Source organism: Stegodyphus dumicola, chromosome 1 (assembly GCF_044657685.1).
Source record: "Stegodyphus dumicola isolate Sdum_Otavi_A_Nest chromosome 1, ASM4465768v1".
Classification (NCBI taxonomy): domain Eukaryota; kingdom Metazoa; phylum Arthropoda; class Arachnida; order Araneae; family Eresidae; genus Stegodyphus; species Stegodyphus dumicola.
In genome coordinates, this window is record NC_140768.1 from 192,605,878 (window position 1) to 192,631,136 (window position 25,259).

The following is a 25,259-nucleotide window of genomic DNA, read 5'->3' on the forward strand; positions in this document are numbered from 1 at the left end:
AGGGAGATTAGGAATCTGACGGATCCAAAAACGTGAAAACATATTGCTGGAACAAAAAATCCAGCTGACCTCCCATCAAGAGGTTGCACCGCTAAACAACTTTTAGTAGTTAGATGGTGGGAGGGCCCCGACTGGCTGAAGAAAAATCAGGAAGAATGGCCTAGACAAAGGGAAATACCGGACATGGAAATAGTGAATTCAGAAAAAAGGTAATCAGTCATTTCTGCACTAAATACGCAAAGGGTAGAACATTTTTTTGAGAAATATTCATCTTACCATAAAATGTTAAGAATAACTGCTTGGATATGCAGATTTATCAACAACTGCAGAAGACCAGATTCTAAACAATCAGGAGAACTCACGGTCCCTGAAATAGAAACTGTAGAAAAGAAAATATGCAAGATAATACAAATAGAAGCATTTGGCAAAGAACTTAAAGTTAGCAACCTTTGTACCTTTTTTGACTCAGATGGCCTTATTCGGTTAAAGACCAAGATTACTAGAAGAGAGGAAGAAGAAAATTTTCTCTGTCCAATTGTATTGCCCTCAAATCATGACTTAGTTCATAGGTTAATTTTAGATTACCATTTGCGACTATCCCACGCTGGTGTGCAATTCGTACTAGCCAATATTCGACAGAAATTCTGGGTCCTGAGAGGAAGAAAAACAGTACGTAAAGTTCTTATGAAGTGTGTTCGCTGTAGAAGATATAGCGCAAAGAATATAGAGACCGTTCCAGCACCTCTTCCTGAAGATCGAGTTCGAGATGCTCTGGTGTTTGAAGTGACCGGAGTCGATGTAGCCGGTCCTCTTTATTTCAGAAAAGGAAAAAAGGCATGGATCTTGCTCTTTACTTGCGCGGTCTATCGCGCGATACATCTTGAACTGATAGAAAGTTTATCAACAAATGCGTTCATCTTGGGATTAAGGAGATTTATTGCCAGAAGAGGTCATCCAGGTATTATTTACAGCGACAGTGGTACTAATTTCGTTGGAACTGAAAATCTGTTAAGATCGATAGATTGGAAAGAAATAGAATGTCATTCAACTAGTATGAGAATACAGTGGAAGTTTAATCCCCCAACTGCTTCATGGTGGGGCGGTTGGTGGGAGAGGTTGGTACAAACAGTCAAGAAGATGTTGAGAAATGTTCTCGGCAAGTCCTGTGTCTCTTATGAGGAAATGTTGACTATACTTTGTGATATCGAATCAGTAATTAACTCAAGACCCCTTACGTACCTTTCAGAAGATCCAAATGATCTTACGACGGTACTAACTCCTTCAATGTTTCTACAAGATGTGCACGACGTCGGAGTGCCTGACTTAGACTACCTGCATACCATTAATCTGACAAAAAGATACAAGTTCTTGCAGAACTTAAGAGAACATTTCCGCAAAAGATTTCGTGATGAATATTTAGCTATCCTAGTGCAAAAACCATCTAAACGATCTACTCGGACTATCAACAAAAATGACTTGGTGTTTGTCGGCAGCGACAACAAGAAGAGAATAGATTGGCCAATAGATCGTGTTGTAGAACTATATCCTGGGAAAGACAACGAAGTACGTGTTGTCAAAGTGAAAACTGCAACGGGTGAACTCCTAAGACCTGTGAAACGTATTTATCCTCTCGAACTTGGTAGACCTAACTTGTTTAGTGACTTCACCATGAACAGAAAAAACTCTGCCTATAAGTGTGACAGTGATATGAACTATCTATGAAACTAGATATGGACGTAAAACTGTAAACCCTGTTACATATTTTTAAATTGCTATACTAATTTTTGTTTCTTTTCAGTATTTTAGAAATTTAATTGTCCTAACAGTAGTCAATTGGCACATGTTATCTGGATATGGTATGAATGTAATGCAGAAAATGTTTAGATGTGTAATCCTTCTTTGTAAGTATTAATTTTAGAGCATTAGTTACTTTTCATATTTGTGAAAGTTGTACTTGAATTTTTGTTTGATTATTGATAAATTTTGTTTTGATTTTCCCATCTTATCGAGGTAAAATCAAAAGGTGGGAGGATGTCACATTCTTGCCACTAGGTGGCGGGCATCTCTTCCTTTACTTTTGCTGTAATTAAGTTCCGAGGAGCAGTCGAGATTGGAACCGCTCTGAGGAGCGTAAAGACTCAGAACTAAAAATGTACTGTTTTAAAATAATTATCACCTACCTTGTAAATAGTGTATATTAGCTTTTTATTTCAATAAATAATTAAAAGACATAATGGCCTGCTAATTGTAATAGAAACTCTTACTGGAAAACGTGATTATTAGAAGCCTGGCGTCGAGAACACTGAAGATGCAGCAGGTAAGGAATTTTACATTAATTTTATTGTAAATAGAAGAACCTGATGCAACACTGGCCTTCGAAGCGTTCTCCTCTATGCAGAATTTCTACTGCGATACGTTGTAGGTCGTCTTTTCCTCTTTACCAAAGCTTCTTTACGCGGCGGCGTTGCTTTCTTGTATCTCTTAAATGCTGGAGTCTGAACGTTTTCATTTCTTCTTTTCGGTACCGTCGCATGACTTGTAGCAGGGCTAGGTTTCTCTTCAGTTCTCTGCTTCTTGGGTGGTGCAACGGGTGACGTTACTTCATGACCTTCTACTTCTTTTACGCTTGTGTCCTGCAAGAAACTTTTAAGGATTTCAAAATCATTTTGATTATAATATTTTTTCACCTGCTTTACACATTTCCCCTCTCTCGTTCTTAAGGTACAATACGACTCCCTTGATTTCCTGAATTACATAGGGGCCTTCAAATTTTGGAGCTAACTTTGCAGTAAAATTGTCTGGGGGACTTGATAAAGAAAATTTCCGCTTCAATACTTTATCCCCAACTTTAAAATCTGCTTCACGGCGTTTTTTATCATAGTATAATTTTTGTCTATTTCTTGCCGTATCCGAGCTTTTAACCGCCTGGTCAATAAGTTTTTGCACATCTTTTTGTTTAAATTCTTGCTCTCTTTGTTGCACAAAGAATAATTCATCTAATGGCGTAATTACCTTCTGTTCTAAAAATAATTCTGTTGGAGTTTTTCCCGTAGTATCGTGATTTGCCGTTCTTAAAGCATAAGCTAACTCATTTATGTCGCCATCCCAGCGCTTGTGATGTGTGCTAACATAACTTCGAATTATTTTTACAATATTTTTATTAACTCTTTCTGCGATGTTTGCCTGTGGTCTATACGGAACCATTTTAATATGGCGTATGCCAAGTCCAGTGCAAATATTTTCAAATATTTGGCTGACGAATTGTTTACCGTTATAACTAATGACTTTTGTCGGTGCACCGTATTTTAAAATGTATCTGTGTAAGAATGCATCTGCGACTGTTTTGGCTGACGCGCGTTTAAGTGGAACAATTTCTGTCCATTTTGAAAAATGATCTACAATTACTAAAAGAAAACGATTTTTATTTAACTCACTCTGGGGGAAAGGACCAAGAAGATCTATGCCTAAAATTTCATTCGGAAATGTAGCGCGAATGGTATTTAAGTACCCGGCCGGGCTGTAATCAATATCATTTATTAACTGACATTGATTGCAGGACCTGACATACGCAGTTACTATTTTGTATAATTGCGGGAAATATACCGCCTTGCGTACCCTTTTTAAAGTCTTTCTGACCCCTAAATGACCCGCTGTTTTCGCGTCGTGTAATTCCTTAAAAATGCTTAATCGAAGCGAGGCTGGGATGACTGGTTTGTACTCGAGATTTTCGTTTGTTGTTTTCGTATAAAATAATAAATTATCTATTATTTCATAGTTTTCTGCTCTATTTCTTATCGCATCGATATCTGTGTACTCAAAGCTTTCGGAGTCTTTCAAATATGCATAGATACTTCCAAATTCAGGATCAGCTTTCAATTCAGGAATAATTGTTTCTCTAGAATCTATAAAAAAACTAAGTCAACACAGCGCATTTGAGTTCATTTCGTTCATCGTCCAGTTTTATACGAGAAAGTGCGTCAGCTACATTGTTTTCTTTACCCGGTTTATATTTAATTATGAGATTATATTCTTGAAGTTTTAAAGCCCATCTTATTAACCTGGGCGTTAGGTTTTTCACCGAATGAAGTCTACCAACAGCCGCATGATCCGAAAAGACTGTTACTGGCGCTTTGCCGAAATAAACTCGAAATTTGTGTACAGCCATTAATGCGGCTAATGTTTCTCTCTCTGTAGCTGTATAATTCCTTTGTGTAGGGTTCAACGTTTTACTAAAAAATGCCAAAGGATGGCCATTTTGCATAAGAACCGCACCCACAGCATAGTCCTACACATCTGCTCCAATTTCCAGCTTTTCGTCCCTCTCCGGGAATTTCAAAACAGGGGCATTGATGAGCGCTTCTTTTAACCTTTCAAATGCGGTATTTGCTTCTGCTGTCCACGTGAATTTACTTTTCTTTCTTTTAATTACTAACAAGGGTTCAACAATATTAGCAAAATCTTTTATGAATGACCGATAATAAGAACATAGCCCAAGGAAAGAAGAAAGTTTCTTGGCGGTGTTGGGAGGTGGGAAATTCTTGATTGCTTTTATTTTTGAATCTTGAATTTCTATACCCCTTTGCGAAATTTTATAACCCAGATATTTAAGTTCTTTAGTTGCGAACTTGCATTTTGAGGCGTTAATTGTAAGACCGGCCTCTTTTAATAATTTAAAAACTTGTTCTAGATCATTAATGTGTTGTTCCAACGTACTACTCGTTATAATTATATCATCTAGATAAATTAAAGTTGATTTTCCTAGGACAGGCTTTAGAAAAATGTCCATAGCTCTCTGGAATGTTGATGGGGCCCCACACAACCCAAAGGGCATGCGTAAAAATGCATAAGTGCCCGATTTTGTTATAAACGCGGTTTTATGTATGTCTTCGGGTCTCATAGCTATTTGATAGTAGCCAGACGTTAAATCCAACGTAGTCATGTATCTTGTAGATTTAATGTTTCTAATAATTTCCTCTGTAACCGGCAAAGGGTAAACTGGGAATTTAGTAACACTATTAAGTTTCCTGTAATCGATAGCAAACCTCCAAACCCTTTTATCCGAAGGAGGAAACTCGTTCTTTTTCCTACATAGTACGACTGGACTCGCGTACTCACTATTTATGGGCGTAATTATTTGGTTCTTTAACATTTCCTGAATATATTCTTCTATGATTTGCTCTTTCTGTTTATCATAGCGGTAAGGTTTAGTCCTACAAGGTTTGTCGGCAGTTAACTGTATATCATGCGTAACTATTTGATAACTACCAGGCCGTTCTGAAAACAAATTTGAGAAAGTACTCACCACTTGCTGGATGGCTTGGCTTTCATGGTCATTCAAATGGCTAAGGTCGACTTGCGGTTGTTCCACTGGTTCCACCACCCTCCGATCCATCTCCAGCATAATAGAACTTTCCTGAAAATTGAGTTTGGCCTTCGCGGCTTTTAAAACCCCATACCTAAAATAAGTGGACTTTGCAAACTTTTTGTACCAAAATTAATACTTTAAGGCTTTCGTTTTGAACCTGTATCTTTAAAGATAGTTTTCCGATACATTGACAAGTTTGTCCTTGCGCTGCTATGATTTCTGTGTTTTTATTTTTAAATAATCGTAACCTATTAAAGTTCTTCTTAAAAAAATATCACTCATAAAATTACCTTCTGCTCCTGTATCGATGAGGGCTTCTACTGGTACATCGCCAACCAGGACTTGTATAATTGGTAAATGTGAGTTTTTTTCGATGACCGTATTTAAGTATCTTTTTGAGAGTTTTTTCAAAACTTCCGGTGTCTGGACCCTCGCTTTCACAGGCCCCTCTACTCGTTTAAAGCTTTCCTTTCAACTTCTGCCTTCTGGGTACGCGGACGGTTGTTTTCAAATTTCCTTTTTGGGCCTTGACCTTCGAGCTTCGATGAGTTAGCTTGATAGCTCTTTCCCCCATAAGAGCGGTTTGCATTTCTAGTCTGCTCATTTGAAGATTGCCTTCGGATACTTTGAGAATACGATGCCCCTCTAGCTTTTTCCGCTATTCTGCGATTTTGGAACTTCACCGCCAATTCGAAGACCTCCTGCAATGTGCTTGGGTTTCTAATTTCAAAGTAATCTTGAACCGCAGGTAGCAATCTTGGTAACATTATTTCAATAATCTCCGCGTTGGGTTTCTTCCCATACAGCATATCCGTCAGCTTAATTTTTCGCAGAATAAAGTCCGTCAACTCTTTTCTATTCCGTTGATAAAAACTATATAGTTCGGCTTCTAGCCTTGCTCGGTCTTTCACTATGGGGAAGGCCTTTAATAATGATTTTTTGAAATTTTCAAATGTATATGTCTGGCCTCCGAATTCCCCTAATAAAAATTTGCCTATATTTTTTCACCATAGCGAGGCCTGTCCTCTTAGTGCAGATATGGCGATGGCAACTTTTTGTCTTTCAGGCACAGGGTAGAGCTGGAAGTGATTTTTAAGGCCTTCTAGAAATATTGCCACCGAATATTTTCCGTCGAAATTGACGTTTGGCTTCATTGACGCTCTCATCGTCTGGACCAGGTATCCAAATCCTTCCAATTGGCTTGCCATTTCTTGTTGTTGTCCAGCAGCTTCCATCCAATTTTCGGCCATTTCAGTTCGACAAGTGTTCGGGCGCCAATGTAATGTTGCGCGCTTCCAACCTGCACGCAGTAATAGTGGTGAATGCTATGAACTGGAAAGTATGCAAAGTCTTGAGAAGGGTTTAAATCCCTTTTTATTCAACTTTAGAAATTACAGATGCGTGCTCTTGACGCTCACAAACTACGTTGACCCGGCGGTAAAATAAAAATAAGAAACTAAAAAAAGAATAACAACAAGTGAGTAACTACGAGGCTCTCTAAACGTAACTAACCTAACCGCGTTCTAAGATACCGCTGACAATTCAGCAAACTTCTGAATATTACGTTGAAAGATTTAACAATCTGCCGAGGCAAGCACACAGGCCGAAAGGCGTGGTTCTTCAATTTCTAACTAGCCACCTCCACGCTCGTGAAGCAAGAAAGCACACTTTCGAACTCGTTTCCCTTCTATTTAACTCAGAATACTTCCGCAGACAATTTGAATCCTTGCGCGTTCTACTAAAATTTACGTACTCTGGCATTGGCAATTCCAGGAGAAAGTAAGGCTTGACAGGAAAGATAGTTTAAACTTAAAAATAAATGTTAGTTAAAATAAATATAAACCTTCAATCTTAACTTACTTTCTTTAAGAAATATTCTTCACTTATATTAATAAATCTTTATTCTCGCATTGCGTACATATCACTGATGAGAGGATACAACGTTATGATGATACCATACAACTGAAATACAAAATTACTATGCGCACTTCAAAAAAACATTACCGTTCAAATCGGCTTCCATCAAAATACCCTGTTGTTGCCATTCGAGAAAATATATTAAAAAATCGTTAACAGTATCTATTCATTGCTTTACTATGACTACGGATTAAAAAGACTTCGGATCATGAAGTATATCTCGGGTAGAGACTAGGGTTCTTACACCTCTACTCTTAGAATAACCTACATCACCTTAGTCCGCCCTGTCCTTGAATATGGTTATCAAATCTTTGAGGAAATTAGAGAGAGTACAGCTCAGTGCGGCGAGAATTTTCACCGGCCTTAGAAATAGTTCCCAAACGATGTGATTCGCTATAAGGCGGACATCCGGCCTTTGGCAATGTCTTTTAAGGTGAAATCCTACAAGTATTTTAACAAGCTCAAGAGTTTCGGTCCATATAATTGGACCTCAGCCTTTATTTTAAATTGGACAAGCAATGAACGTCTAAAGCAAGACAGCTCACTTAATTCTCACTTAATTATGTGTGGAATTCGAATTTTATCAATTTTAATGTTGAAACATCTATATAGATCATCTATATATATCTATACACTTTAGCCGTTATGCTCCAGATACTTCATTCATAACCATACTAATACTCTTGAGGAATTGTCGACTAATATTGTCAAGGGCAACCATCACCCGGAACTCCTCAGGCAAATGGTTCTTGAAATCATTAATGATATTCTTGCCCAGGCCTTTGTGATATATAAAGATGGAAGTAGATCAGATATAAGGGTAGAGCAGGGAGTGGTATTTATAGTAACACACCTGAAGGAGATATCAGATGGAGCATCAGAAGCTCTGATCATTGCTCCGTCTTTATATCGGAATTTATCGCCACACATCTGCAAAGTACTTGATTATGCTCTCTGTTCGAGTAGTGACATTATATGGATTCTAACACACAGTATAAGCTCCATACAGTACCTTAAAAACTGGTCTAAGATCATGGATAAGACCGGTCAGAATATCATATCTAAATTTTTCGAGCTTGGACAGCTAAATCAATATATCTCTAGTGGATATCGTCCTATGCTGGGGTGTATAGTACTGAAATAGCTGACGATCTTGCAAGAAAGGGTTGTAATCTCCCTACATCCACTCCTACTGATTTAAGCCCAACTGAAATACATTCCTACTACAAAAATAATACGAACATGGTGTAGAAAATTTCTCCTGCTCACCAATGATATATCTCTGAGCAACCAGGCCTGTCACTTCTGAGTAAAAGAACTAGGTCTCTCCAAACGGCCATGGCCAGATTCAGAAGCGGGCATCTTCGATGCAATATTCAGCGGGCGGAAAGGACTCTCCCCTCGTGTTTCTGTCCCCCCCAGCCTCTCCTACTCACCTACTGGATTGTATAGGCGTCTCTCTGAGAGAACTGTCGGGACTGAGCAAGATGATTTACTTGTGCGGCAAGGTCCCTTGGACTTGGTGTAGGCTTTCCTGCCCCAAGAGAATTAGCAGCAACAACAACAAATTTAGCTATCATTTGTTAAAGGTAGCAGATTCATATACTAACCACCAGCTTAATGATAGACTATCTGAACATCTTAGTTGTCATCGCTAAACATAATAAGCTATGTAACAATTTAGTGAAGCTATTAAGTTGGTTGCTATTAACAGCACGCATTAATAAGTTTGTTTTATTTATTCATTAATTTATTTACCTTCGTAATTCCATTCATACTTTTCATTCAATATATTTTAGCCCCTTCGTCTTCAACGCCTTTCAGTATGATGGACATATAGGTACGAAATAAAAGTTTATAATCTTTTTATTTATGAAAATGATCTTTTTTCTATCGTACTTATTATATTTAAGATTTATTAAACGTAGAATAATTTAAAACTAAAATTTACAGATTTGCGGCTCGGTGTTCTATTACCACCAGTGTATTTGCACAGATTACCAGAGTAAGTTTCCTTTTTTCTTTAGTTTATAACTATCCTGTAATTTTATGGATTCCTAAGAATTCGTCGAATTAATGTTTTGAATTGTAAGCAAACCTATTTAAATATTCGCTTCTCTTAAAGTTCGGATAGTTCCCGCTCTTTTTTTAAGTTTCATTTTAATATATTTATAAGATACACATGCACGTATTACAAACGAAAAGGAAAAGATTTTTTGTTACTGCAAATCATAAATATTTTAAATTATTTTGAAATTATCAGCTGCAGGTGCAATTAAATTCTTAAGCTTTAAAATTAGTATTATCTCAATAATAAACAAAATTCCTTTGCTCACGGTCAAAAATTTACTATTCATTAAATGTCGTTGGAGAAAATATATATGTATACATTTTAGACAGCAGTCGAAACTGTGGCAGAAAAATTACTTCACCAGAATGCTGTCGTAATTTCTTCTACAGTGTATATACAAAAATGGTATGAGGCAGACAAGAATTCATTCAGGTTAAACTCAACCTTTAATTATCAGCTCTAGCTTGACTTTGAGTAGACTTTCTTCGCGGCTGTCAGCTCTTCACCTTCAAACCTAAACACAGTGTCTCTAAGTCAAGTTATTATCTTAACAACGTATTCAAGGAGGATAAAATGAGAGAATGAAATGTAAACTATTGATTCACGTACTTCTATAATCTATATCCAATAATAACTATATCAAGTTTAAAGATCAGCCACATTTAGATCGGCGTTCAGCTATTGACTGCGCAGAACTCATGTGAACTTGGATGTAGAGAAATGAATGAGCTGGGCTTAATCCGACGGAACGATTTAAAACATTCCTACCCGCTTTCAATGATAATGTCACACAGTGGAGGTCGCAGACTTCTTTGCTTCTAAATCATTTCAACTGTACATAGTCGGGATTAAAAATTTTCCTGAACATTGGTTAAAGGTCATCAATTCAGACAGTACTAAGATAGACTAGATTTTGTACAAAGTGTTCGTAACATGTCCTAAAACTTCTTATTCTCAGCAGCCCATTGCATATGAATTAATGTTATGCAAACGAAAAAAAATTATGTTAATGGAAACAAGTGACGTACTTCTTGAACCCTGGTTCGAATCCCGGAGAAGGTATGGATGTTTGAAAGAATATAATGTCTTTGCGACATGTTGGCACTTAAAATACTGGCCATTCTTGATGAATGTGTTAAAAGAAAAAAAAAAAAAAAGAATATTCTCTCTACTTGTCGATAGAAAATTCTCGCAGTTAACGAAAAATGTCAATTAAACTAATAATATTTCCTGCTTATTTTTATCTTTAATATCAGAAGCAGCCATTTTTATCTTTAGTATCAGAAGCGGCCATCTTCTAAATAGGAGAAGTCGAATTTAAAGAATTTGTTGGTGTTGCTGGCCATATAATATATTTTCTTCGGTCAGTCTTTAATAATGCGTCCTTGAATGTTTAAATATGATTTACTTCAAGACAGGGCATATATTTATTTCAAATAATTTTTAGCAGTTTTTTTTTTAACATGCGAAAAAAAAATCATATAAACACATAAAACCCTAAACACTATTTTGAATATGTTTTATTTACACTTTTCAAATTCAATGCGTGTTAAAGCATTGCAGATTCTTATGCAAAGCAACAAGTTCTTCAAATATAGTTTTTTATGGTGTTATCTTCGAAAATTCTGAAGACGGACATCAGTTTCTATGATAAGATGGACATCAGTTTCTAAGATGCATTCATCCATATACGTATTTTTAAACGCAAGCACATTTCTGCTAAAACCACTAAAATGTGAATAATTTTCTTAAGCATCAGATTTCAAAACTCAATTCCTGTTTCTTTCCGTGACTGAAAAAAGGGTTACTTTGCAGATCATATTATTAGTTAGCTTGGGCTGCGGAAAAAGACATCAAGGGTTGAAAGCAGACTACTGACTGTTAGTTGGTTTCTGCTTAATATCATTAATAAATGCAGAGTTATCTAAAAAAAATGAACTAACTATGAAGTCCTATTTCGTCTCCTCAGGTATCTTCACGGAATAAATTACTGACTGTTTGGAAGAGTAGGATTTTAATTTTTGAACAGTTAACAGCAGGGCGCTCTGATTACATTGTTTCCTCTCAACGTTCAGCTAGTTATTTTAAGGTTAGGAATTGTGAAACGCAGCTAAAGGCAATCTGCGCTCTCGAGATATTTGACGGTGGTGCCGTTATCTGTAGATAACTGAATTCTGTGTAAAGGAACAAGTTTTGGATGGCCACGAGTTTAAGAAGAAAAAGTGAAGAAAACAAAGGACGTACTTCAGTGAAGTTCATAGAAGTCCACTAACTTGAAATCAGCGTATGATCACTCAGTCCGCTTAAATACCTGCAGGACTGGGAATGAAATTTCATTGTTAGAGTAAGACCTATTTTGCCTGTTAAATAGTTTGAAGGTCTTTTCCTTAATCAAACATAGCTTCATAAAATGGCTTAGCTTAATCAAACATAGCTTCTTAAAAAATTTTTTTAATAAAGGTGTATTTTGTTTGATATCGGATTTTCAGTATTAGAAGAAATAATTGTTATTTTATAACACTTTTAGACCACTGAACTACGCAACCATGGGACCCGTTATTGGGCATGAAATCGGTCACGAGATCAACCTCTTCTTTGGTGAGTATGGCAATACTTTTGCGCGTCAAATATTTATATTCAACGATCAAAGGTACTACTGTCTACACATAATAAATGATCGTCATCAAGGCCTGATTATTACCTAGGTTCACAAGACTAGGATCTAGGATTCATGCTTTAAGGGACCATACAAGTATTTTATAACTCATAATAATTAAATTTTTCTCTCAGAAAATTAGCACTAGAACCTTGTGTTTGTACCATTCTCTCTGTCCGATCTCACAAAATTTAAAACTATTTAAATTTTGGATTGCTGCGCTTTTGGTGGTAAATACGTTTTGAAAATATAGATCATGCAGTCTTCTTGTTAGGATATTGGTTAGCAAATAATTTTTATGATCGGTTCCCTGGTGTTCTGGAATACAAAATTACGATAATGAAATAACTGTAAAACATAATGTTATTGCAATACAAAATGAAAATATCTCTGGGGTACTTTGCATAAAATGAATATGTTTTGGGATTCTTCAAGAAAAAGTACTTTTGATTTTTATTATTATTCTACGATTTATATTTTAACAGATTTTAAACTTATTGTTTAGATCATTTATATCACATGGCAATACGTTTTTCATTAACATCGAATAACATCTACATTTAAAATCGTTTTCTAACATTTTAAGCAATAATTTAGTTTATATTAAGCAATTATTTTGATATATGGTTTTCGTTGTCTCATTAATTTGGTTATTTATCTTAGAGAATCAACAATTCAGTGTCAGAGCACGATCTGCCCACGAAAACGTACCTCGCAAGAGAAGTTTTTTTCCCTTTCCATAAGAATAAATTTTAGTTTCTAGTTTTGTCTGACAAATAGTGCTGTTGTAAGGATCCTAAGTTTTACTAACGTTTATTTTATTTTAAATCTTTACTATCAACTATCACTTCTTATTTTCTACTTCCGGCCAGAATTAAAAGCTTTTACTTATTTATGCAAACTTGTCTTGCTAACGCCAAGTACTTAAGTTGTGGCTTTTTGCCAAGCAAGAGAGAGGAAGGAGTTATTAGAAGCAGGCCGCTGGCCATAGTAGTTTTACTCGTTTGCTGGTTGCCTTCAAGGCCAGAGGTTTAATCCTCTTGATAATTTTTAACGTATCGTAGTTTTAGCAGCTCTCTGTACTACATACGGCTTTTTTGTTAATTAACGGCCAATCTTAAAGTAGGCACTTGTATATTAATCCAAAGTTAGTTTAGTTAGAGTTTTAGTTAGTATTTTTATATTCTTACGTTCAGACCACAAGTGGTTGGTCTCTGTATTCCGAAGTTCCGGAAAGCTCTGTAAAGATAGAAAAATAAAGGGTTTCGTATACCCTTCCTGTGTGTATTGTCTACTTCACAATTTATCGAACATAGCTTGAGTAAGCTCCCTGTTCCGAGTCAGGACAGTTCATGTTTCCAAAGCAAGTAAAGAGGAATACCAGTCCTGATACTGTTAGTACTATAGTATAAGAAAAGAAAGAGAAAAATTAAAAGTACGGCGTTATGTATGTTTATTAGATTATCTCAATAAATGAATGTTGGAAATTAGGTTTTATTTTTATTAAATTTAAGTATTTCCTTCGCTTACTTTTTATGTGCTTGTGATAACAAAGAGATTTATAATAAATAGAAACAAGTTTCATTCTGTGCTATTTAACGAAGAGCTTACTTTCACGTACTTAGCTTGCGATCGTATACTCTCGTATATTATTTAAATTATTTCTGTACAGTAACAAAAGGAAAGTTATTGATTATAAAAAGTGCATGAAATAATCATTGTAATCTACCTCTATTCTGAAATATAGAAACTAAAAATAAGTAAATACATTACATATGATCGAGAGAAATGGTGTTAAGAACTAGTAAATACTGCAATCCATAATTATTGCACTTTTAATTGTTTACTATTTAAAAAACACAATTTTTTTTTATTAATTGGAAATTTTAGTTCTGTTACCTTCCTTCTCATATTTATACCCTCAAACATTACTAGTTCATGTTTTTTCTTAAATAGTGCTGTGATGTATGTTGTTTGTTCCGTTATTTTTTCATTTTAGGCTACTATTCCGTTTTGAGGGCCGTAAAAAAATTGCAGCGAAAATGTATGCGCAAAAGCGCCAAATTGATTTCAGATTGCGTAAATTTATATAGTTCTATATTTCTTAAGACGCCATTGAAATACTAGTTTAATTTTTAAATCCTTTTTTGATTTTAAATCCTTTTTTGATATCCTATGGATTTTACAATTTGAGAATTGCCCATGACGAAAAGTCGGCAATAGAATTTTGGGTAAAGTGCAGAATCACCCACTGCTTGACGCGTTTTTAAGAATTGCACATACTCGGTATCCATGTGCACATCGACCTATTTTCACTTCAAAAAAAATCATAGAATTGCACAAAAGTGGCACTGTGTACACCCTTGACTTTCTCTATGTACACATCGACCTATTTTCACTTAAAAACTAAAAGAAAATTGACAGAAATCTAATTGTTTTTACCCTTGTAAAAAGCGGCAAACAAATAAGTGAGCGATTCTGCACTTTACCGAGAATAGTTTCAAAGAAAAGGCATCATTCATTATAGAAAATTACGTTTGAACAACCAACGAGATGAAATTATTCTTTAGCGATAAGTCGGTAGCGAAATAGCGATGCAGGCATCCATTCAGTTATGTTTAGCAATTTTTATATAAATTATAATAATGATCTGAAATAGTTATTTACTCTTATGTTTCCATTAAGTCATGTTTAGCCTTTTTCATATAAATTATAATAATAAAAAAGTATTATATGAAATTAACCTTTCATCTAAATTAAAACATCAATCTTAGATAGTTGTTTACTATTATAGTACTTCCTTTCTTGCCGCAATTATTTTTGGCAGCATTGGCATCAACAATAGTTTGGCGATTTTTTACGGCCCTCGAAACCGAATAGTACCCATTTTAGATATGAATATGGGAAGTTATTAAATTTAGGGATATTTTTGTATGAAATATTTTTGATCAGATTTATTAACTACTTTATACAGTCTTTCATTTGCATATCTTGGAGATATAGAAGTTAATGGTTGTATTTTTTACTGTGAAACGTGAATAAATTTATACTTGAATTCAAGTAAAATACTGATTATATTACCTTAAGAACCGCTTCCTAATTTATCATGACAGGGGCAATTTTCAATATCTCTGAGATTTAACAGAAATAAATGTGATAATGATTATCAGAAACGCTCTTTTTTTACCCATATATATATATATACATATACACTTTTATTCATGTCTAATTGAGTTTTATTTACTTAAAACCTACTATTAATGTTATATATTTATAATAACCACTTTCATAATTACCCACACTTAAGAAAAAAAAGATGATGAAATCTTAAATAATCGTAACTTAGAATTTAAGTTATTTAAAAATATAGTTTAAAGTATTGAAAATAATTAAAGCTATTATTAATTATGCATATTTAGTCTAAAGAGAAGAAATATATTATCTTCTGGTTTTCAGAAAATGATAAAATATTTAAACTTTAGATAAATATAAGGAATACAAAATTTAAAAAAAAGAAGAAAAATATATTAATTATTAAGCTTATTTTTCTGCATAAATCAATATGTAAAACAAGGACATAGTAACGACATTTTCACAACTGTTGCAGAAAGGTGGAATTTGGCGAACATTTAGGTGTCGTTAAGACGTCGTGATACGATGCTTTCACAACAAAAATATCACCTGCAAAAGAGGCAATAACGACGTCTATGCGACAAAAAACCTCATCTGCAAAGACATAATAAAGACGTCTTTACAACGGTTGCAAAACAGTGGAGTTTCGCGGACATCCGAGCGTCTTAAAGACGACATATTGCAACACGGCTCGCAACCAGTTTGCGAAGTCGTTACGACGTTACCGTGCTACTTGGGTTTTAAGTCACGCGTAAACGATTGAAGTTTTATCTCTATTAGATACAGTTTTTGAGTTTTGTCAAACCGTAGGATAAGCAACGTTAGGCTTACCTATGCCGTCAATGAGCTAGAGGAACCAAAATTTCTTTAACATGTTCTTATCCCGGAAGAGACCACATTCCATATACAAAATTGGACTGATTTACATACAAGCACAATTGGCGAATTTGAGGTTATAAGAGATACATATAAGTATGCGCCACATGAATACATTCGAGATTTGGTCAGTATATGGTGAGTAACAAGATTTTTGGCTCCTTGTTGAAATTAATATCAACTTTAGTACGTACTTGGACATGCTGCGGTTCGCTTTCCCTTGAGGATTCCCTTACGATTTACTTCCTCAGATCCAGCAAATGGAAACAGAAGTTGAGTATCAGATCATTCAACAAGATGGAGCATCATCCCATTCTGAACATCATGCGAGACAAGCTGAAATTTCGATTTTCAGAATGGAAAATTGTCAAAAATGGGCCCATCCTTTGGTTCGAAATAAATCCGCAAGAATATTAGACTTTTCTCCTGTGGTTTTCTTAAAAATTATGATTTTAAAGAAAGAATTGAGAGCCTCATACAACCTGAAGAAAAGAATGACAAAAACAATTACACACGTAACACCAGATGTTGCCGGAATTAAATATCTTCACGACGTCTGTCGTGATGGTGCACCTACTAAAGGATACCAATTTTGATTATCTTCTTTAAAAATAACTGAATTAAATAAAAGCTCTTTCAATCCATTTCACATAATATATATATACATATTGCACAGAGTCTTCATCAAATCCCAGCATTCATTCTCGGAGACCTTGAATAAGGCGATCGAAAAGGAGGATATGGGCTTTATTTCTAAGGTACTGTAGACATATTCTTCCAGTTATAAAGTTTCTGAAAATAAGGCAGAGAATCTTATGAAAAAACTTTCATTATTAGCGGTAAATATTTTAGGAAAATATAACATTTATATTTTCTATATAACCAGCAGTCCAATAACTCCTGTTACAAAATGTTCATTATGGTTTAAAAAGTTAATGCCACCCAGACGGAATAGTGGTTAGAGGAGGTAAACCGCTGAGTTGGCTTCCGACACAGGTATAGATATATCCATGCAGAATTGGTTACCAACTCGGCAGGAGTCAACCACTAGCTACCAGGCCGCAGCCCTGGGCATAAAATGCAAAAAAAGAGATATACATATGCATACAAGGGCACTTGAGTACAACAATGTACAAAGAAATATATACATGTGCATACAAGGCACTTGAAGAAGAGTACAACAATGTACAAAGAAATATATACATGTGCATACAAGGCCCTTGAAGAAGAGTACAGCAATGTACAAAGAAATATATACATGTGCATACAAGGCACTTGAAGAAGAGTACAATCAAAATATATGTTTATACATATAAATACAAACTCATATACAGATATATACAAACTTACATACATAGATATTCCGAAACAAATAGAAGTATACATACTCTCATATTGATATATACACCCATACATATACGTTATCATGATAATTAAAGTTTACAAGAAGCATGACATTGAGGTACGCGTGATCCTTAGTATAAATTAGGTACCATAAATAAAAGATATAAACATGTACAGATACAGTACAACATTCAGGTACAGTACAAACTTTGTGTATGAAAACCTGGCATAGCATAAATACAAAATTACATATTGAACATACATACTCTGTTGCTGACACATTGAACTAGCTTATATATTTCTAACGTGCATACTGCTAGGCTTTGCAGAGCAATTATTCTGTTTTCAGGTTAATAAATGTCCCATTTCAAGAAGAGTTAATGCTATACAGTTTGGCCAGAATCTGGCTCCTGGTTGCTTGAGGCTGTTAAGTGCTGTGTGTAGGCAGGAGAACACAAAATGTTCTGGATGACCCTCCTCCCCACATTCGCAGTTACCATTCTCTCTAAAGCCAAAGCGGCAGAGGTATGAAGGAAAGGGCCCATGACCAGTGAGGAAATACGTCATGTAATTGCTATTAGTTTGGATTTTTGTCTTGACCTTGGGAATGAGGTTGTAAACACGTCTTCCTGTGGAGGCTTGATCCCAACGTTCTTGCCCTATTCTTAGGAGATAATGGAATGTCCGACTCTTTAGGTCCGAGACTGGTCTGAGGGTCGGGACTTCTCGCAAAGTGGATGAATCTGCTGCTTCCTTTGCGAGAACATCTGCTCTCTCATTTCCTTCTATTCCCGTATGAGCGGGCACCCAGATGAGTGAGGGTCTTTGCGATGTAGGCATGTGTGTTAGAATGACTCTAATGCTGCTGACAATAGGACTGCGAGAACGAATTCCAGCTATCTCAGCGAGGCTTGAGGCTGAGTCTGTGTAGATGATATTGGGCACTGTGGGATTATTCTTTAGGTGGAGAAGAGCTGCTCTGATTGCTATGAGTTCCGCCTGAAAGACAGAGTTTTCAGAAGCGAGCTTTCTTTTCCACTCATACATTAAAGCTCCTCCAGATAGTATACAAAATCCGCTTCCCGTGCCCCCCTGGAGTTTTAGAGCCATCAGTGAAAACACCATTTGCAAATCCCAAGTCCCGTGTTCTATTAAAGTAGATATTGTCCACAAGGTTATTTTTAGCAGGGTGGCAGGTAGCTTGCAGTGTGTGATGCCCATAATCAGTACGGATATAAATTTGTCCCCAGAGACTCATGGTGTGTCGTAGTCTGCTTACGTTAACCACTGTAGCCTCTCGTTCAATTAACAAGTCCAGTGGCGGCGTGCCTGCGATAATTTGTAAGGCTGCCGTGGACGTGGTACGATAAGCCTTGCAAATGAGAAGAAGCTGGTGTCGCTGTATGGAGAGTAGTGAACGTCTCATTTGGAAAGAGATGTTAGTTTCCCAAATAGCAGCGGCATATAGAATAATTCTTTCCACTACTGTCTTGTACCATATTCTAAGCAAGTGACATGGGATACCTCATCTTAACGAGGTTGTTGATCGCATGGAAGTAGTCAGTCTATTGATTCTTAACTTTAAAGAAGAGATGTGTGGTTGCCAGGAAAGTCTATTATCTATTACTACTCCTAGGTACTTAAGTTGTTTAACACATTTAATGGAGGACCCCAAGAGTTTCAGACAGGGGTTTCTACGTAATGGAGAGCCTCGACTAATAATGAGTGCTTGTCTTTTAGGCACCGAGAGTTTCAGTTTATGTTCTCTCACCCAGTCAGCAAATAAATTAAGGCTATCCTGAATTCGCATTTTAAGGTCGCTTCGGCCTGCTACAATGAGTAAAAAGTCGTCTGCGTATGCTAAAAGCCTTACTCCTTCTTTGTTTTCAGACTGAAAAAACTGAGTTAGCAACTATGTTCCAAAGAACGGGTCCAAGACAGGAACTTGCGGACATACCCTCTTAAGACCTTTTCTTACCAATTCCCTGTCTAACGTCATTAAAACTTGTCTTTTGTCAAGATAGCTGCGAATCAGGTGTGTTATGGAAGCAGAGCATTTGAGGGCATCCAAACTTTTCATGATGTCGGGCCACCACAGCGAGTCGAAAGCTCCTTGAATATCGAGGGATACGACCGCTGTGTGCTTATCTTCTATTTCGTTAGTGAGTATTATATCCAACAGCTGACTCAATGCGTGCTCCGTGGACATACCTGGTTTGAAACCGAATTGATTCTGAAGGCTTTTAGATCGTTCAATGAAGTATACGAGTCTACCGAGTACAACTCGCTCAAGTAGTTTACCCAGAGCAGGCAGGAGACAAACTGGCCTATATGAGGATGGAAGGAAAGAGTCTTTTCCTGGTTTTAGAAAAAGGGCCAGTTCAGCCGTCTTAGTACCAGCGGGAAAAAACCGGAGACGCCAGCATACAGACAGAAAAGCCAAAATTAAGATTGGGAATTTTTGGAAGATGATTTTAATCACTTGATTATCGACTCCATCCGGACCTGGTGCTTTACGAGATGAGAGTGCTTTTATGATGCGGTCAACTTCTGCTCTGGATGGAGGAGGTTCTGTGTCTTGCATACCAAATGTAGAGTAATTCTCAAAATTTTGGCGTAGGGAACGATGTTTTTCCAGGTCTTCATCCGGATCGTCATCAGGAAAGATATTGCCAAGGAGAAATTTGGCTACCTCTGCTGTTGAATTGGCAGGGGGACGGATACTCCGTGGAAGTGAGGTAGGCCTGAACACTTTATTCATCGAGATTTTGTAAGCTTGTCCGTAAGAATGCGTAGTTTCGGTACAAAAAATTTCTCCATGAAGAGAGCTTCGCTTGGTATATGTGTTTTTTATAGATGGCACGCGCCATCCTAAAGTCCTGCATACGTAAGTTTCTAAGAGCTTGTTCTTGGGTGACATGCGCACGCCTTCGTAGAGCTCTTAGACGGCTTCGTTCTTTTTGTAGGTCTTGGGTCCACCAGTGTGTTCTAAGGTTGCTCTTATACGCTTTTGTAAGCTGTACGACAAGCTACGTCAATCGTCTGGAGAGTTGATCATAAGCTTCATCGAGGGTTTGCTGATTGTAGCTGTTATTGAGCAAAACAGTAATGTACGGGACTCTCGGTGCAAGACAGTCTAGGAACTTTTTGTGACCTCCATATATAGTCTTGTAACGTTTTCTCACCAAATAGCTGATTGGTATATCTAGGCTAGAAGTAATTAGGCGATGGTCACTTGCTGTGAGGATATCTTCGACCCTCCAGTTCTGAATGTAAGGGGCCATGAGGGCCGTAGTGATGGTAAGATCAGGCCAACCTTCTGATCTGGTTGTCCAAAAGGTTGGGGGAGACTCTGAATCGTTAATTTGGATCAAATTGTTAGTGGCCATGAAGTCAATCATGTGGGTGGCTCTGGCATCCTCTCTCCTGCCTCCCCATAGAGGGCTCGTGGCGTTGTAGTCTCCCGCAAAAATACCGTATGATGCTGGAAATGGTAGTCTTTCCTCAAGTTCTCTGATTGGTACCTCAATATCCCCACCCGGAGGGAAATACGATGAAGTAGCTGAGAGTTTTTGATTGCATGTCTCCAGAATAATGGTGACTGAATGTTCAGTGCTCAGGAGTAATGTTGGAGAAAGAGGACCTTCGTAAATGATGCCTGCTAAGGAGTTTCCAGACAAAAAGCAATTGCTTGTGTTGGGCAAACCTATGATCTTGCCGTAGGTGGTATAAGGTTCTTGAACCATGAGGAGATCTGCCTTCATCTGTCCCATAATCTGAATAATATTCAGTGTAGCCGCACGTGACCGCTGCAGATTACATTGCATGCATTTCAATCCTCGTAAGAGACGAGGGAGAACAAATCCCTGCTGGTGCTGGTCTATGAATAGACCCGAAATTATTGAAGAATGTCCTTGTACGTGTGGCATGTTTTTGCGTTTGCCTGGTGATTTATACTGTAATTTGTGCTCTTGAGAGCGTTTGAGTGAGAGCAGTTGTTACAATGCTCTGCCTCCGCAGTACACTTCTCAATCGAGTGCCTCTGACCGCACCTGGCTGAATTGGACTTGCACGTTCTACTGATATGTCCAAATTATTGACAGTTATAGCACCTGGTAATATTAAAGAATTTTTTAATCTGGCAGGAATTAAAATCCAAGTAGATTCTACGTAGAGAAAGGATAATTTCCTCTAGAGCTGGAGCTATATCAAGAATCCAATTTTGGCTCTCTGAGTCTCTACTCTTGACAGACTTACAAGAAACAATAGCGTCTTTCTCCGTGTTATGTACCAGTTGAGAAATCGCGTCCGCTACTTGCTCTCCCGTGAATTCTTTTGGAGCTCCAAATAGTATAAGAGCACGCCGCTTTGGACGTGGAAACCTGAGAGAAATGGAATCTTTAAGTAGAGGTTGTTCCTCTATGGCGTTCTTGATAGAGATAATATCAGAAATGGAATTGCACCTAATGAGAAGTTCCCTGCTGTGCGTAGGGCGTATTTGAACAATTTTAGTTCCGAGCTGCGCTGCCTTAAGTTCAGTTGCCAAGTGGATCCTAACGCTTTCAGACGTTCTATAGGAATCCTTAGGTCGAAGAAGGAGAACGTCCTATGGTAAATTAAGTTTAGGATCTGTGCGTAAGATATTATTGGAGGAGGGGGGAGCAGAAATCAGGTTAGACTGCTGTATTGCCTTTTTCCTTCCTCGTTGAACTACTTCAGTGAATAGCGTAGGGTCTTCTTCAATAAGATTAGGCTCTTTATCTTTGGCTGTTATTGTCCTAGTGGAGGGGGTTTGAACAAAGATGTTGTTGCGTGAAGCTGCAAGCTGCCCTTCCAAATTAGCTATGTAAAGTTCTTGCTCTGTGAGCAAAGATCTAATGTTGCTGAGGCAGATTTTAAGGGTGTTGCAATCAGCGTTGTTTAGCCTGTGAGCCGCGTTCTTGGCAGTAAGAAATGTAATTACTCTATCGCAGATCTTATTGAATGCGTCAGCTTTCTTTGGGGCTTCTGAGTTTGATGTTGCTGGTTGTTCAGATGAGGGGGAAGTAATCAGAGAGGTGTTAGTAAGAAACGAGGTAGTCGATTTTGCCGGCGATATTGATTCATTTGCCATTTTGAACCCGGTACATGTAATAGAGAATTGCGGCTCTAAACCGTGAAGTGAAACTATATTGTGCTATTAGATGCTTTGTCTTGTGATGACGAAAAAGAATTACATATAGGTAAATACAAGCATAGGTAGTCAAATATAATTACTAATTACTTCAGAAAACATCTAGTCTGATAAAGACAACAATAGAAATAATAATAATAAAATTCACGAGTACAGTATCTCATCTGAATGGGGCTAGAAAACTTTTAAGTTAGTTACTACAGTATTAACATAAGTTGCAGGCAATGACAGTTAATATGCAGAATTACAATAAAAAGCGAACAATTAAATATAAGTGCGTGCAATGGAAGCGCTGCCAACAGTTAGCGTGCATGGATACAAGGTGACAAGTAAATGAGAAGTGTATGGAAGTTACAGAAAACTCATTAATTTCCGTCACAAATGCCAAATGTAGTCAACTGAATGCTGTGAACAGAACCTATTACTTATACAATGCATACAATACACAGAATAATTGCATATACAGAAATAAATCCTAAACGAAGATAACAAGGTATGGAAAAATAGTACAATAGATGGCTATCAGTAAATGAGCACAAACAAAAATTTACAGGAAAATGAAATTAAATAAGTATAAAAATTATAATAATAATGAAAAAGTATTAAAAAAGTAAATATAATAGAATAAAAGTTAAATGCACAGTGAAAAACTAGATCAATGTTAAAAATTTGGGTGTACTAAAGGCTGGCTAAGTACCGTGCAGCTAAGTTCAAAATGAAACAAAAGCACGTGCAAGACTTCTAGCAACTGCACTCTATTATGCGCGCATGCGCTTGAAGAGGTTGACAAGGAGTTGCCCGACAAGTTCAAAGAGCGACCTGTCCTGCTGGACCGACCCTTCACCGCTGTGTCGTAAAATCGAGCCGGATGAGTGATACCGGGGAAAGAACAAAGTCACACAGGAAAAATGCAATTAAACCTTACGGCGCTCAGTCACTAATTAAGCTAGCAGGACAAATGATACACTAAAAAAAGGTAATCTAAAGGCCTACCTTATCGTCTAAGAATTGTGTCGATATTCCTACTTAGACCGGAGATAATTGCAAATTAATCCAGAAGTAAGGCACTTTCATGTCGCTCAATAAAAACACTGTAATAAATCGCACAATCACAGCACTGGTATCAATGAAGAGATCATATCTTCCCCTTTCCGATGGTACTAGGATTGAAATTGGATGCCTGTAGGTACCAGAGAAATCTTAATAGATGTAAACACCACAAAATGGCACTTCACGGGGTCACGGTAACCCTCAGCAGATATCACGAGGTCGCGATACGAACAATGACTTCTGCCTTAAAGACTTAATTAATCCACCACTAATAAACGGAATCGCTTCAGATGTATATCAAATTGCTCAGCTTTTGAAGAACTTTAAATTGATATAACTCTTGTGTAAACTATATCAAAACTAACTTAAAATAAAAAGACGAAAAGCGAGCTCGCGAAAACACGTCGTACAGCGTTGACGAGCCTAGTGGTTAGAGGAGCCTGACTGCGATATCGAAAGGCCTGCGTTGGAATCCTAGAGAAGGCATGGTTGTAACTGTCCGTCTCTTCATAGGAGGCAATGGTGGCCCTCCTGTGCCTCCATAATAAAGAGACCACCACATCTGGCTTTAGTATAATATCAATGGACTCTGTTACAACTGTAACTCTTCACAATCTACCATTGGGGGGGAATCTGAAAGGTTTCATATTTTAAATTACGTTCAAAGGGGCGTTTTTTTTTAAGTTTTGCGTGCTATTTTTATTTATTAAATATCATGTTCTTTGGACTTAAATCATAAAGTTCAGTTCAATAGCAATGTCGCAAAATAATTTTAAAATGATCCTGTTGCATCAGGTTCTTTTCTATTTACAATAAAATTAATGTAAAATTCCTTACCTGCTGCATCTTCAGTGTTCTCGACGCCAGGCTTCTAATAATCACGTTTTCCAATAAGAGTTTCTATAAGAATTAGCAGGCCATCTTCTCTTTTTCTTATTTATTCAAATAAAACACTATTATACACTATTTACAAGGTAGGTGATAATTATTTTAAGACAGTACATTTTAATTCTCTGAAGTTTCGTCTTTACACTCCTTAGAGCGGTTCCAATCTAGTCTCGTTCTCGGAACTTAATTAGAGAAAAAGTAAAGGAAGAGATGCCCACCATCTAATCGCAAGAATGTGACATCCTCCCACCTTTTGATTTTACCTCGATAAGATGGGAAAATCAAAACACAATTTATCAATAATCAAACAAAAATTCAAGTACAACTTTCACAAATATGAAAAGTAACTAATGCTCTAAAATTAATACTTACAAAGAAGGATTACACATCTAAACATTTTCTGCATTACATTCATACCATATCCAGATAACATGTTCCAATTGACTACTGTTAGGACAATTAAATTTCTAAAATACTGAAAAGAAACAAAAATTAGTATAGCAATTTAAAAATATGTAACAGGTTTCACAGTTTTACGTCCATATCTAGTTTCATAGATAGTTCATATCACTGTCACACTTATCGGCAGAGTTCCTTTTGTTCATGGTGAAGTCACTAAACAAGTAGGGTCTATCAAGTTCGAGAGGATAAATACGTTTCACAGGTCTTAGGAGTTCACCCGTTGCAGTTTTCACTTTGACAACACGTACTTCGTTGTCTTTCCCAGAATATAGTTCTACAACACGACCTATTGGCCAAGCTATTCTCTTCTTGTTGTCGCTGCCGA

General features: G+C 36.8%; 1 protein-coding gene across 3 annotated transcripts in view; it reads left to right on the forward strand.

Moving 5' to 3' along the window:
- The window catches only part of LOC118203294 (endothelin-converting enzyme 1-like), a 260,831-nt gene that overhangs the window by 179,076 nt on the left and 56,496 nt on the right, over positions 1 to 25,259 (forward strand). For all 3 annotated transcript variants that reach the window (XM_085824282.1, XM_085824273.1, XM_085824278.1), the window contains exons 15-17: positions 9,082 to 9,122; positions 9,236 to 9,287; positions 11,881 to 11,951. In XM_085824282.1, the coding sequence (XP_085680408.1) occupies positions 9,082 to 9,122; positions 9,236 to 9,287; positions 11,881 to 11,951 (164 nt within the window). The remainder of the gene's footprint in view (positions 1 to 9,081; positions 9,123 to 9,235; positions 9,288 to 11,880; positions 11,952 to 25,259) is intronic.